Source organism: Harpia harpyja, chromosome 15 (assembly GCF_026419915.1).
Source record: "Harpia harpyja isolate bHarHar1 chromosome 15, bHarHar1 primary haplotype, whole genome shotgun sequence".
In the NCBI taxonomy this organism is placed as follows: Eukaryota; Metazoa; Chordata; class Aves; order Accipitriformes; family Accipitridae; genus Harpia; species Harpia harpyja.
Window position 1 is genome coordinate 28825224 of NC_068954.1, and position 14582 is coordinate 28839805.

Consider the following 14582-nt stretch of genomic DNA (forward strand, 5'->3'; position numbering starts at 1 on the left):
GTGGGAGTGGGTCACCCCGGCTGCGGGCGTGAGAACGAGTGGCTTGGCGTGAGCACGCACCTTTGCACGAGCATGCAATTTTGCACGAGAACGCACCTTGCACAAGTGCACATTTTGCAAGAACACACACCTTTGCACGAGCATGCACCTTTGCATGAGCACATACCTTTGCACAAGGACACGCTTTTGCATGAGAACGCACCTTTGCACAAGCGCACACTTTGCAGGAACAGGCACCTTTGCACGAGCACACGCCTTTGCACAAGGACACACTTTTGCATGAGAATGCACGTTTGCACGAGTGCACACTTTGCAGGAACACGCGCCTTTGCACGAGTGCACACTTTTCACAAGGACACAGTTTTGCATGAGAATGAATGCACCTTCGCATGAGTGCACACTTTGCAGGAAGATGCACCTTTGCACAAGCATGCACCTTTGTGTGAGCACATACCTTTGCACAAGGACACACTTTTGCATGAGAACGCACCTTTGCACGAGTGCACACTTTGCACAAGGACACACTTTTGCGTGAGAATGCACTTTTGCATGAGTGCACACTTTGCACAAGCACACGCCTTTGCACGAGCATGCACTTTTGCATGAGCACATACCTTTGCACAAGGACACACTTTTGCATGAGAACGCACCTTTGCACGAGTGCACACTTTGCAGGAACACGCACCTTTGCACAAGCACGCAGCCTTGCAGGAACATGGACCTTGCACCAGCACACACTTTTGCACGGGAATGCACCTTGCACAAGTGCACGCTGCGCAAGGATGCACACTTTTGCACGAGCACGCCCCTTTGCACAAACACGCCCCTTGCGCGAGCACGCACCGCTGCAGAACCGCTCCCTCTTGCACGAGCGCCCACCTTTGCACGGGCACATCCTTTTGCAGAACCCCTCGCTGTGCACAACCGTGCAGCTTTGCACGCGCCTTTGCACGACCCCTGGGGCGGGGGGGGCCCTCGGTCACCCCTGCTCTGCCCCGGCCCCTCTCCTGCCCCATTGCTGCCCCATCCTGCCCCATCGCTTCCCCACTCCTGCCCCACTCCTGCTCCATCCCTGCCCCACTCCTGCCCCATTGCTTCCCCACTCCTGCCCCATTGCTGCCCCATCCCTGCTCCACTCCTGCCCCATTGCTTCCCCACTCCTGCCCCACTCCTGCTCCATCCCTGCCCCACTCCTGCCCCATTGCTTCCCCACTCCTGCCCCACTCCTGCTCCATCCCTGCCCCACTCCTGCCCCATTGCTTCCCCACTCCTGCCCCACTCCTGCTCCATCCCTGCCCCACTCCTGCCCCATTGCTTCCCTACTCCTGCCCCACTTCTGCTCCATCCCTGCCCCATTGCTGCCCCATTGCTTCCCCACTCCTGCTCCATCCCTGCCCCGCTCCTGCCCCATCCCTGCCCCACTCCTGCCCCATCGCTTCCCCGCTCCTGCCCCACTCCTGCTCCATCCCTGCCCCACTCCTGTCCCATTGCTTCCCCACTCCTGCCCCACTCCTGCTCCATCCCTGCCCCGCTCCTGCCCCATTGCTTCCCCGCTCCTGCCCCACTCCTGTCCCATGGCTGCCCTGCCCCTGCCCCACCTTGCCCCAGTCCCTGCCCCACATTGCCCCACTTTGCCCCGTTCCCACCCCAGAGCAGGGCTGGGGCCCACGCCGCCGCCGGCCGAGGCCTTTGTTCCTTTGCCAAACCTGCGCCATTTCGGCGGCCGCCGAGGGTGCCGGCGGTGGCACCGTGCCGGGACGGGGACGAGGACGAGGACGGAGAGGGGACGAGGAAATGGAGGCGCTGGAGCAGCCCTGGCGGGGGCTGAGCTGGGGGTCCCCGAGGTCTCTGACCCACCCTGGGGTCCCCACCTTGGGGTCCCCACCTTGGGGTCCCCGGGGTGACAGACCCTGGGGTCACAGGGGGGGGTCCCACCCTGGGGTCCCCGTGGTGGCCGGTGGCAGGGGTCCCCCCCCCGGGGTGCCGGGGGTGTCTGCCCCCGCCGTGCCGGCAGCGTTTGGCCCCCGGGGCTGCCCCGACACCCCCCCTCGTCCCTGACACCCCATCGCCATCACCTTGGGGTGACACTCCACACAGGGGCCGGATGGGACGGGGGGGTGCTCATGGGGCTCCCCAAGCCCCCCCCCCCCCCGCTTCTCTTTGGGGGCCCCCCAGGGAGACAAGGGCACCCCCTGACCCTGCTGCTGGCGCAGGGGGGGGGGTCGGGGGCCGTTCCCCACCCCAGGCCCTTATCAGGCACATTCCTCCCGTGCCGTGCCGGGCGGGGATGGAGGAGCTGGGAGCAAACACGTCCCGGCCCCCCCGACCCCCCCCCCCAGCCCCCCTAGCCCCGAAGGCGGCCAGAGCTCCCGGCCGGGTCATAAACCCCAGATGAAAGACCTTGGAGCTGATAAGGCTCTGCCACGGCCCCCACCCCCCCCCCCCTCACTGCCCAGCCCCCAGCCCTTCGGGGGCCGCACCCAGGGGCCCCCCCAAGCCGCGCTCAGCACCCTCAGGGAGGCTGGATGCGACCCCGGCCGAGCCCCGAGCCACCAGCTTCCACGGAGGCATCTCCAAGGGGATGACCTGGACCCTCGGTGGTCCAGGGCCACTGTCCGCCCCGATGTCCCCAACCAGTCGGGGACACCTTGGGGACACGGGGGACTCCCCGTTTGCCCCCCCCCAGCAGAGCAGGGGCCAGCAGGGCCCCCCTCTCCCCCCGCCCCGGCTCCCCAAGGGTTAAGCAACCCGGCGGAGGTCCTGCTGCATTCCTGAGCGATGAAGCTGCAACTGGGACCCACCATCCTCCTCCTCCCTCCCAGAGCCAGCTCGGGGGTTGCTGCAAACAGGGTCAGGCCCTGGGGGGGGGACACACCCAGCGGGGTCCCATCCTCCCCCCCCCCCCCCCAAGCAAAGGGCACCCTTGAGGTCCTGCCTGCATGGGGACAGGGACGTGGCATTTGTCCCCAGTCCCTTGGGGACATCCCCTCAGCCACCACATCCCTCCTGTCCCCACGGGGGTCCCGGGCACCCAGGGGGACCCCCAGCTAGCCCCGGTACACCCGGGGGGGGGTCTCGCACCCATGGGTGCACACCCGGACCACGCAGCACCCTGCATCCCCTCGAAGGGTCCTGCCTTCGCACGAGCCCCAGCGATGGGGAAGGGGGTGCATCGCCCCGGGACCCCCCCTCTCTGGGGACACACTGGAGGGGGGTGGCAGCCGGTGGGGAGTGGCGGGTGACACCCATCAGCACCGTCCCCCCCCCTTCGTGGCCGTCACCCACGGCAAACAAAAGTCCAGGGAGACGTTTGGCCTCCACCCAAAACAGGGTGCGGGACCCCCCCGGCTCCTCGGGGGGAGACACCGAGGGGTGACAGCGATCTCGGAGGGGGGGGCTTTAGGGTGTGCTGCAGCACCCTGGGGGGGTCTGTCCCCCCTGGGGTGACACCGGGGGTGGGGGATTTATGGTTGAGGGTCTCCTGGCGTGGGGCTGAGTGGATTTGGGGCTCGCCTGGGGTGTCTATCTGGGGGTCCCGGGGATGTTGCTTTGCCCCCCTCCCCGGTCAGTTTGCCCTCCGTGCCTCAGTTTCCCCAGGTAATGGGAACAAAGCAGAGCACGGCTTGGCCGGGAGCCACGGAGGGCGGCCGGGAAGTCGCCGCTGCTCCTCGGCTTCCAGGTTGAGCCTCTCCCACGGATCCCGAGCAGCGCTGGGGGGGACTCGGGGGCTTCGCGGGGGCCGGCGGGGGGTCCCGCACCCTGTCGGAACCTGGCACCCACCCAGGGCCCCTCTCCCTCCCTGCCAGCGGTATCTCGGTGGGGAGGGAGGTATTTGCCTGGGTTGCAAATTCCTTCGTGATAAGAGAAGCTGGGCGGGATGGAGAGGTTCTCTGGGGGGATGGAGAGGTTCTCTGGGGGGATGCAGAGCTTCTCAGGGGGGTGGGAGAGGTTTTCGGGGGTGGGAGAGCTTCTTGGGGGGGGTGGAGAGCTTCTTGGGGGGATGCAGAGCTTCTCAGGGGGGTGGGAGAGCTTCTTAGGGAGTAGGAGAGCTTCTTGGGGGGATGCAGAGCTTCTTGGGGGGGTGGAGAGCTTCTTGGGGGGCATGGGGAGTTTCTCGGGGGGGCTTGGAGAGCTTCACAGCTCCCCTCCCTGGGCCACGGCCACTTTCAGCCCGTGGGCAGGAATGGGGAGGGAAATTGTGTCCCCTTCCTGGGTGTCACAGCTCTGGGGGGCTCTGAGACCCCCTTGCAAATCTGGGGGAGCTCAGCCGTGTCTCCCCCCCCGCCCCCCAGTGCAATTCAATAAGATGATGGCAATCCAAGCGTTGGACCTGGGAGGTTTCTGGCTCACGGGCTCCGTGTGGGGACTTGGGGGTGGAGGGGGGGTGGTTTTGGCTGTGCAGGGACAGACAGATGGACAGCTGGGTGCATCTACCCAGGGATGGGTGGGTCGGTGGGTCCATGGAGGTGGGACTGTCCAGGGATCAGCAGGTGGAGGAAGGGATGGGTGGATGGACAGGTATCTGGGAGGATGGGTGAGTGGCTGGGTCTGTCCTGGGATGGACGGATGGATGGACAGATGGGCATCTAGAAGGGTGGGTGACTATCTAGAAGCATGGGTAGATGGCTGGGTCTGGCTGGTGATGGATGGATGGATGGAAGGATGGATGGCTGGGTGGGTGGATGGAAGGATGGATGGAAGGACAGGCTGATGGATGTCTAGGAGGGTGCATGGATGGATGGGTCTGGCTAGAGATGGCTTGATGAAAGGAGGGACGGATAGGTGTCCAGGAGGGACGGGTAGGTGTCCAGGAGGGACGGGTAGGTGTCCAGGAGGATGGGTGGGTGGCCAGGTCTGGCCAAGGATGGAGATAGGTGGATGAATGGAGATCTAGGAGGGGTGGATGGTTGGGTCTGGCCAGGAACGGGCGGGTACGTAGGCATGTGCATGGATGGAGGGGATGGCCAGAGCTGGCTGGTTGAAGGAGAGATGGATCTACCTCCTCCAGGAGGTGTGGAGTTGGGTGAAGAAGTGGCTCCATGGGTTTATCCGCATCAGCCGGATCCCCGGTCGCCATCCCCGCTGCTGCCCCAGAGCCACCCTTCCTGACGCACCAAAGACAATGAAACAAAGACAAAATGAACCCAGTGAACCTCCAAATCCCTGCCTGCGGGTGCCGGGTGCCGCGTGCCGTCTCGGCCCAGCGCCCGCTGCTCCCGCGTGGGGCAAGCCCGGTCCTGACCAGCCGCCCGTGCCGCCGCCGTGCCCTTCTACATCCCCTGTCCCAGCCCTCCCTGCTGCCAGGGTGCTGCCAAAAACCTGCTCGAGATCCGGAGCAGCAGGTGGAGAGGTAGCACAGCGTGGCATGGCGTGGCACAGCGCGGCGGGGACTCTGCATGGGTGGCCTGATCCTGATCTGGGGGAGATCAGGTCCTTGGTCCAGTGGCTCAGGGAGCAGCCTGGGTTTTATCCGGAAACATGCTCAACGTTTCATTTTTTGTGGGTTTCGCCCCATTTTGAGGGCAGGCTTTTGTGCAGAAGGCAGGAGGTCACAGAGAGCAGGGACTGGTGGAGCTGGCTCGGGGCTTGGGGACATGGGCTGGGGGATGTAGGCTGGTGACATGGTGCTGGGGACACGGGCTTGGGGATGCTGGCTTGGGGACGTGGGGCTGGGGACACGGGTTGGAGATACAGACTTGGGGACATGGGCATGGGGACACACACTTGGGGGTGTAGATTGGGGACATGGGGCTGGGGAAGGGTTTGGGGTCGTAGGATTGGAGACGCGGGCTGGGGACAGAGGGTGGGGATGCCGGCTTGGGGACGTAGGCTGGGGACATGGGGCTGGGGACGCAGGTGTGGGGACCCAGCTGGGGACGTGGGGCTGGGGACGTGCCTTGGGGACACGGGCTGGGCTCTCGCCCCATGCCGGGGCCGAGCCAGGGGGGTTTCACCCCCGAGCTGGGTGCGGGTCTGTGGGTGCCAATGGGGGGGGTGGGGGTCTCCACCAGCCGCATTTTGGGGCGACCACCCACCCCCGCAGCCCCGGAGGGGGTCTCACCCCCCCGGACACCCCAAGACCTCGCCCCCCCCCCCCCCTCCGCAATGGGCAGCATCCAGCCCCAGCCCCGCAGCCAGGCGGCTCCCGGCGGCTCCGAAGGGGTTAAGGAGGAGCCGGTGCCGCTTCCCGGGGGCTGGCGGCTCTCCCAGCCGCTCTCCTCCCCCGGCTCCTGGGTATAAACCGGGAGCTGCCCACCCCGCCCCGGATCCGGCCTCCCGTAACCCGTCCTGCCCGTCCTGCCTGTCCTGCCACCACCCTCCTGCCTGCCCGGCAGCCCTGCCCGCTTCCAGCCCGCTTCCAGCCTCCTTGGAACCCTCTTCCAGCCTCCTTGCAACCTCCTTCCAGCCTCCTTGCAACCCTCTTCCAGCCTCCTTGCAACCCTCTTCCGACCTCCTTGCAACCCTCTTCCAACCCTCTTCCAATCTCCTCGCAAGTTCCTTGCCCGTCCTGCAACTCCCTCGCACCCTTCTTCCAAATCTCTTGCCCATCTCCCAACCTTCTCGCCCATCTCACGCCCCTCCTGCCCGATCACCATGTCCGTCACCATCACCAGGAAGACGGTGAGAAGCAGCTCGGTCGTACCCGGCCGTTCTTTCAGCTCCCAATCCTACACCGCCGGCCCCGGCGTGAGGATGAGTACGGCTTCAGCCTTCGGTGGCTACGGTGGGAGCCGTTACGGGACCGGGCTGTACCGGGGTCCGGCCGTCGTGCCTGGGACGGGGGGTGGCATCACGGCCGTCAGCATCAACCAGAGCCTCCTGACGCCCCTCAACCTGGAGATCGACCCCAGCATCCAGCGGGTGCGCAAGGAGGAGAAGGAGCAGATCAAGACCCTCAACAACAAATTCGCCTCCTTCATCGACAAGGTGGGGCTGGGCTGGGGTGAGACCCCGCAGGGAGAGGGCTGGGACCCCCCCTTGGGGACCTCCTGAGTCCCTCAGGGACCTCTTGACCCGGTCAGGCACACCCTGAGCCCCTCGGGGACATTGAGACCCCCCCGGGGACCTCCTGGCCCCTTCAGGTCCATCCTGAGCCCCTTGGGGACACTGAGACCCCCTTGGGGACACTGAGACCCCCTTGGGGACCTCCTGAGCCCCTTGGGGACCTCCTGGCCCCGTCAGGCACACCCTGAGCCCCTTGGGGACATTGAGACCCCCTTGGGGACCTCCTGACCCCCTGTGGGACCTCCTGGCCCCTTCAGGTCCATCCTGACCCCCTTGGGGACATCCTGGCTCTCTTGGGGACACCCAGACCTCCTTGGGGACACCCTGACCCCTTTGGTCACATTTTGGACCCCTTGGGGACCTCCTGGCCCCTTTGGGGACATACAGACCCCCTTGGGGACACCCTGGCCCCTTTGGGCACGTTTTGTCCCCCTCAGGGACCTCCTGCCACCCTTGGGACCCCCATCGCCCCCCTCAGGGACCCTCTGACCCCCTTTGGGCACATTTTGCCCCCCCCTCTGGGACCTCCTGGCCCCCCTGGGGACACGCAGCTGGCTGTGGGGACACCCTGGTCCCCTCCCACTGCTGGGGACATGGCGGCCGAGCCTGCGGGCAGGGAGCGGCGCCGGAGCAGGAGCTGGGATGGGACGGGTTGGGGGGGGGAATGTTGCCTGCCCCCCCCAGGTGCAATGGGGGCACCCCCCAACGAGGAAGCAGCCAGCGCTGGGGTGGGTGCCCCACTCCCACCGGCACCCAGCACCTTCCTCCCCGGCACCCGCTTCCGGATGCTCCGCTGGGGCTGGGCTCCTCGCCCCGTCGTGGGCTGGGGGGGCCCAGCTGGGCGTGGGGGGGACACACGGGGGTTCCCCTGGGGGCAACCCCAGATTGCACCCGGCACCCCAGGTTTACACCCCAGACCTGGCGACCCCAGACTTGCACCCCAGCACCCCAGATTGCACCTGGGACCCCAGGTTTGCACCCCAGACCCGCTGACCCCAAACTTACACCCCAGGACCCCACAAGCACCCCAGACCCAGTTTGTACCCCAGGACTCCAGAATTGCCCCCAAGACCCCCTGGCTTGCACCTGGGACCCCAGATTTGCACCCAGGACCCCAGATCTGCCCCCTGCCACCCCTCTCACCCACCCCACCCTCTGCTCCTTGCAAGCCAGCACCCAAGACCCCCCCCCAGCCATGCACCCAAGACCTCCATGTTTGCAGCCAGGACCCCAGCCTTGCACCCCAGATCCAGCTTGCTCCCAGGACCCCAGACTTGCACCCATGGACCCCAGATCTGCCCCCTGCCACCCACTCCTCTCGCCCACCTCACCCTCTGCCCCTTGCAAACCAGCACCTGGGACCCCCAGCCTTGCACCCAGGACCCTCAGCCTTGCACCCCAGATCCAGCTTGCACCCAGGCCCCCAAATTTGCACGCAGGACCCCAAATTTACACCCAGGACCCCACGTCTGCCCCCTGCCACCCCTCTCACCCTCTACCCCTTGCAAACCAGCACCGAGCACCCATCTCCATGACCTACCTCGTGCAGCGGAACCCGTCCCCAGGGTGGGATTCGCAGCGTGACGGGGGGGTGACGCTGACTGCCCCCCCCCTCCTCCCCAGGTCCGGTTCTTGGAGCAGCAAAACAAGATGCTGGAGACCAAGTGGAGCCTCCTGCAGAACCAGAAGACCACCCGCAGCAACATGAGCGGGCTCTTCGAGGCGTACATCGCCAGCCTGCGCCGCCAGCTCGAGGGCCTGGGCCAGGAGCGCCTGCGCCTGGAAGCCGAACTGGGCAACATGCAGGGGCTGGTGGAGGAGTTCAAGAACAAGTCAGTCCCGTCCCCGCGGCCGCGACGCCTTCTCGGGCTGTCGTGTGCAGTGGGGGCGGTTGGGGATGTGGCACGGGCCCCCTCGGCGGCGTCTATCGCCTTGGGGTGCAGCATCCCACCGTGTCGCTGAGGTGGTTGGGGGGGGGGGAGCTGGGGATGCTGGGATGGGGCTGGAGCGTCCCCTCCGGCTGTCATTGGGGCGGCTTTGCCCGGGGAGGGTGGTTCTTCCACTGCGAGGGGCATCCGGGTGGATGGGACCCCGTGTCCCTGCATCCCTGTGTCCCCATGTCCCTGCATCCCTGTGTCCCCATGTCCCCGCATCCCTATATCCCCTGCATCCCTAGATCCCCTGTATCCCCATGTCCCCCGTATCCCCATGTCCCCGTATCCCCATGTCCCTGTATCCCCCATATTCCCATGTCCCTGCATCCCTGTCCCCCATATCCCCCATGTCCCTGCATCCCTATATCCCCCGTGTCCCCCTGTCCCTGTATCCCCATGTCCCTGTATCCCCCATATTCCCATGTCCCTGCATCCCTGTGTCCCCCATATCCCCCATGTCCCTGCATCCCTATATCCCCCGTGTCCCCCTGTCCCTGTATCCCCATGTCCCTGTATCCCCCATATTCCCATGTCCCTGCATCCCTGCGTCCCCCATATCCCCCATATCCCTGCATCCCTATATCCCCCGTATCCCCATGTCCCCGTATCCCCATGTCCCTGTATCCCCCATATTCCCATGTCCCCCATGTCCCTGCATCCCTATATCCCCCGTATCCCCATGTCCCCGTATCCCCCATATTCCCATGTCCCCCATGTCCCTGCATCCCTATATCCCCCGTATCCCCATGTCCCCGTATCCCCATGTCCCTGTATCCCCCATATTCCCATGTCCCCCATGTCCCTGCATCCCTATATCCCCCGTGTCCCCCTGTCCCTGTACCCCCCTGTCCCCATATCCCCATATCCCTATATCCCCCATATCCCCATGTCCCCGCATCCCTGTCCCCCCCCCATCCCCTTCTCCAAGCCCTCCCCTCTTCCCCAAGGTACGAAGAAGAGATCAACCACCGCACCGAGAAGGAAAATGAGTTTGTGCTGCTCAAAAAGGTGAGGGGGGGGCCCCGGGCCTGGCAAGGGCCAGGCAGCACGGAGTGGGGGGGGGGCAACAGGGACGGGGACGGCCTGACGGGCTGCCTGCTCTGCCGCCAGGACGTGGACGAAGCCTACATGAACAAGGTGGAGCTGGAGTCACGGCTGGAGAGCTTGACCGATGAAATCAATTTCTTGAGGCAGCTTTATGATGAGGTACGGGGTCACCTCCCTCGGGGGGGGGGCCCACACGTGCACCGAGTTGCCCGTGCTCAGCCCGGACGCCATTCCTTGCCCGCAGGAGCTCCGGGAGCTGCAGTCTCAGATCTCCGACACCTCCGTCGTCCTCTCCATGGACAACAACCGCAGCCTGGACCTGGACGGGATCATCGCCGAGGTGAAGGCGCAGTACGAGGACATTGCCAACCGCAGCCGCGCCGAGGCCGAGAGCATGTACCAGATCAAGGTGAGCCGGAGCACCGGCCCCGGGATGCGGGATGCTCCGACCTGGCTCCCCCCGCTGCCGGTGGTCCCCGCTCCTCCCTCATCTGGGATGAAGGAAGCGCAGGCTCCTTCCTCCTCCTCCCTGTGGCTTCACCCTGCAACCCAGCCGGGCAAACACCCTCCCTGCCCCGGAGCAGGCGGCTGCTGCGTGGGAGAGATCCCGGCTCCAAACCCAACCGGAGCCGCCACAGCCCAGCCCGGAGCATCCCTCCTGGCATGGGCACGTCCCGGCTCTTTTCTCCCCAATTTTGGGGGTGCTGGGGGAAGGAGGTGTGTGTGTGGGGGGCACCCCATCTCCATCCTGCCCGCTCGGGTCTCTGCAGTACGAGGAGTTGAAGACGACAGCCGGGAAGCACGGGGACGACCTGCGCAACACCCGCAGCGAGATCAACGAGCTCAACAGGCTGATCCAGAGGATCCAGGCGGAAATCGAGGCGCTCAAGAACCAGGTCTGGGAATGGCCCCCGGGGCGGGAAAGTGGGGGAGACGCTGCCCGCTCCTCCCACTGTCACCCTCCCCCACCAGCACCCCCGTGGCCCCTCTGGGCCTTGAGACTCCCCCCCAGCCGCCTGTGGAATCCTGCGGACCCTACCCTTGGGAGCCCCAGATCGGAGCAGGGATCGATATCCCGGGGATGCGGGGGGGGGGGGTGTCATAGCCTGGGGGCAGGGGATGCTGGGGGGCATGGGGGATGCTGGGGGGGTGAGGGATGGTGGGACATGGGGGATGCTGGGGGGGGGTGAGGGATGGTGGGACATGGGGAGTAGGGGATGCTGGGGGCGATGCTGGGGGTTGTGGGGGTGAGGGATGCTGGGCTACAGGGGATACTGGGGGGCGAGGGGTACTGGGGCGTGGGATTCTCAGGGGTGAGGGATGCTGGGGGACAGGGGATGCTGGGACATGGGAGATTCTGGGGGGCGATGGGTGCTGGGGGGTGGGGGATGCTGGGGGGAGCGAAGGGTGCTGGGGGGTGAGGGATGCTGGTGCATGGGACCTGCTGGGGGATGCAGAGGCACAGGGAGTGCTGGAGAACTGGGGATGCTGGGACACGGGGGACCCCCCCCAGCCCCTTCTCCATGTCACCCCCCCCCCCCCCGGCCGTGCCTTGCAGCGAGCCAGCCTGGAGACGGCCATCGCGGAGGCGGAGGAGCGCGGGGAGCTGGCCCTGAAGGATGCCAGGGGGAAGCTGGCCGAGCTGGAGGCAGCTCTGCAGAAGGCGAAGCAGGACATGGCCCGGCAGCTCCGCGAGTACCAGGAGCTCATGAACGTCAAGCTGGCCCTGGACATCGAGATCGCGACCTACAGAAAGCTGCTGGAGGGCGAGGAGAGCAGGTGGGGACACTCCTGCCTTGCTGGCACCCGCATCCCACATCCCATATCCCCCAGGGATCCCGTGGGCATCCCATGGGCACCCTGCATCCCGTATCCTGCATCCCGTGGGCACCCTGCATCCCGTATGCCGCATCCCATGGGCACCCTGCATCCCATATCCCCTGGGCATCCCAAATCCCATATCCCCTGGGCATCCCACATCCCGCATCTGTTGGGCATCCCGCAGCCTCACCCCGGCTACCTGCAGCTCAAGGCTGTGGCCAGGACCACAAGGACCCCGTGTCCCTCTGCCACTGCCTCCCCCTCCCGCCTGGCCTTTGGCATGTCCCTTAGCCCCCACCCTGACACTCGGCATGTGTCGTGTCACCCCCCCCCCCCCCCCCCCAAATTTCTCCTGGCAGGCTGGAGTCCGGCATGCAAAACCTGAGCATCCACACCAAGATGACGGGGTACTCGGGTAAGGCGGGGGGGTGACTGGGACCCCCTCCTACTTGGGTGCCACCCCCCCCCCCCGGTGCCACCACGCTCACGGCTGGTCCCTCTCCCCCGGCAGCCGGCTTTGGTGGGGGCTTCGGGGGGGGCTTCGGCACCTCCTTCGCCAGCGCCGGCTACATTGTGCCCCCCCCCCGCCCTGGAGAGCTCGCCCCTCACCAAGTCCCGCGCCATCGTCATCAAGAAGATCGAGACCCGCGACGGCAAGCTGGTGTCGGAGTCCTCCGACGTCCTGGCCAGCTGAGCCCCCCCCTCCCCGGGGGGGTCCCTCCGCAGGAGCCTTTGGTGGCCGGATCCGGCCCGCAGACGGATGGGACCCCCGGCAGCCCCTACCCCCCCAGGGCAACCTGAGCCAGTGCCCCCCTCCCCGTCCCCACCGAGGGCTCCAACCCCCCCTGGTCCCCACCCCCCTCTTCCATCTGTCCTGGCCCCACCATATCCCCATCGGAGCTGTGGGGTGGGAAATGGGGGGGCCTGGCCCCCCCCCCCCCGGGGGGCTCCCGCCGGCTCTGCTGCCGGAATAAACCTTTGAAATACAGAGTTGTTTTGGTAAACGCCGGTGCCGGGAGCTGCTGCCCACGGGGATGTGGGGGACCTGGAGAAGTGTCCCCCCCCACTGCCAGGGGTGCCAGGATCCGTCTTGGGGTGTCAGGGTCTGTCTTGGGGTGTCAGGGTCCATCCAGGGTGCCAGGATCCAGCCCGGGGTGCCAGGATCAGTCCCAGGGTGCTGGGGTCTGTCTGGGGTGCCAGCATCCATCCCAAACTGCCTGGCTCCCTCCTGGGGGGGGTCCCACATGCCAGGATTCACACCCAGGTGCCAGGATCCATCCCAGGGTGTCAGGATCTGTCCCAGCCCGCAACTGTGCAGCCCCGTGCGACACGATGCGCTGTGCGGTGTCTTTTAGGGTCCCCAACACCAGCCTGCAGGGGCATTAATTACAACTCTCGTTAGCGCTGGCCGTAACGAGGCCGTGGCCGGCGGCGTTCAAAGTCCAACTGGCCAAATCCTGCGGTGTTTTCCCCCAAACCAAGGTTCTCTCCAGGATCCAAGTGACGGCTCCCATCACGTCTGTCCTACATCGCCCGGATCCGGGAGCTGCCCCAGGCTCAGCCCTGCGGGATTCTCTGGGATTCTCCAGTGTCTCGTAGGAGGGTTGAGCCCTGGGGTGCTGCTAGGAGGAAAAGTGTGGGAGCCTTTTATTTTCGGCTGCCTCTGCACCCTGAAAAGCCGTGGGATCGTCCCGCCTGTGGGGTTTGCTGTGCCAAAAGTGGGGCCAGAGAGGCCCCAAGTCACCCAGGGAGGAGGGGACACCCCCCTGGCTGCCCACCCATGTCCCCCTTTTCCCCCCTGATCCGTAGTCACAGGGAGGGAGTGAAGCAGCCCCGTTTGGGGGTCCCAGCCCCCCCCCCCCCGCCGAGATCCAGCCCTTGGAATAGTGGTGGGGGGTGTGTTTAATGGGATTTTCCACCCCAACCCCCTCAGAGGTGATGGGGGGGCATGACTGGGGCTACTGGAGCTGGTGGTGGCAGAGACACGGGGGGAGCAAGTGGGCTCAGAGCTGTCCCTGGGGTGTCCCCATGGGGTGGGGGGGGGGCGGCAGGATGGGGGACGTCGGCTCAGAGTGGGGATGCAGCTGACGAGGACTTTGCCCCTTGGTTAATAATTAGCAGCACCGGCTCGTTTGGTTTGGGGACAGATCCTGTTCACACCAGGATGTGACAGGGTGGGAGGATTTGGGGGTGTGGGGTGGGCTGTGGGAGGCTTTGGGGGGGCCCATGCAATGGAATTGGGGGGCTCAGCATCCCCCCGGCACCGCTGGCACCTCTGGTGACCCCTTAGCGGGATGGGGGGGGGCTGCGAGGTGGGACTGGGGGATGTCCCCGGGATATTGGGGTGCTCCAGGAATTGGGGTGCAACCCCCCCCATTGCCGGTCCGGAGGTGACACCTGCTGTCTGCACCGCCCACCTCCGCTGCAATTACCGCTTGCAACTAATTAACGTGCTCTGGGGGGGCCGTGGGGTCCCCCCCTGCCCCCCCCGTGCAATGCACGATCCCCCCAGCCTTGCCAGTCTGCACCCCAGGGCCTTGCCCCCCCCCCAAGTTTGTGCTGCGATGCAAAGGGGGGACCCAGAGGCTCCCCAAAACCCGCCCCGACAGCCCCCTGGTCCCGGGGGGGGGGGGGCGAGCTTCTTGGGGGGGGCCCTTGGGTCAAAGCGGGGCTGGTGCTGTGTTCAGGTGGGGGGTGACACAGCTGACACTCCCCCCCAAAAAAAAGGGGGGTGGGAGCAGCCGCGGTGCCCGGGCTTCCCCCCTGCCCGGGGCG

General features: G+C 66.0%; 1 protein-coding gene across 1 annotated transcript; it reads left to right on the forward strand.

Moving 5' to 3' along the window:
* The first annotated feature begins 6255 nt into the window (after nt 1-6255).
* Nucleotides 6256-12640, forward strand: KRT8 (keratin 8). Its single transcript, XM_052809828.1, is given in 10 exon segments — nt 6256-6927; nt 8629-8837; nt 9887-9947; nt 10050-10145; nt 10231-10395; nt 10757-10882; nt 11545-11765; nt 12167-12222; nt 12319-12383; nt 12385-12640. Coding segments are annotated over 10 exon segments (1449 nt in total). The 5' UTR covers nt 6256-6594; the 3' UTR covers nt 12502-12640.
* Nucleotides 12641-14582: the final 1942 nt, after the last annotated feature.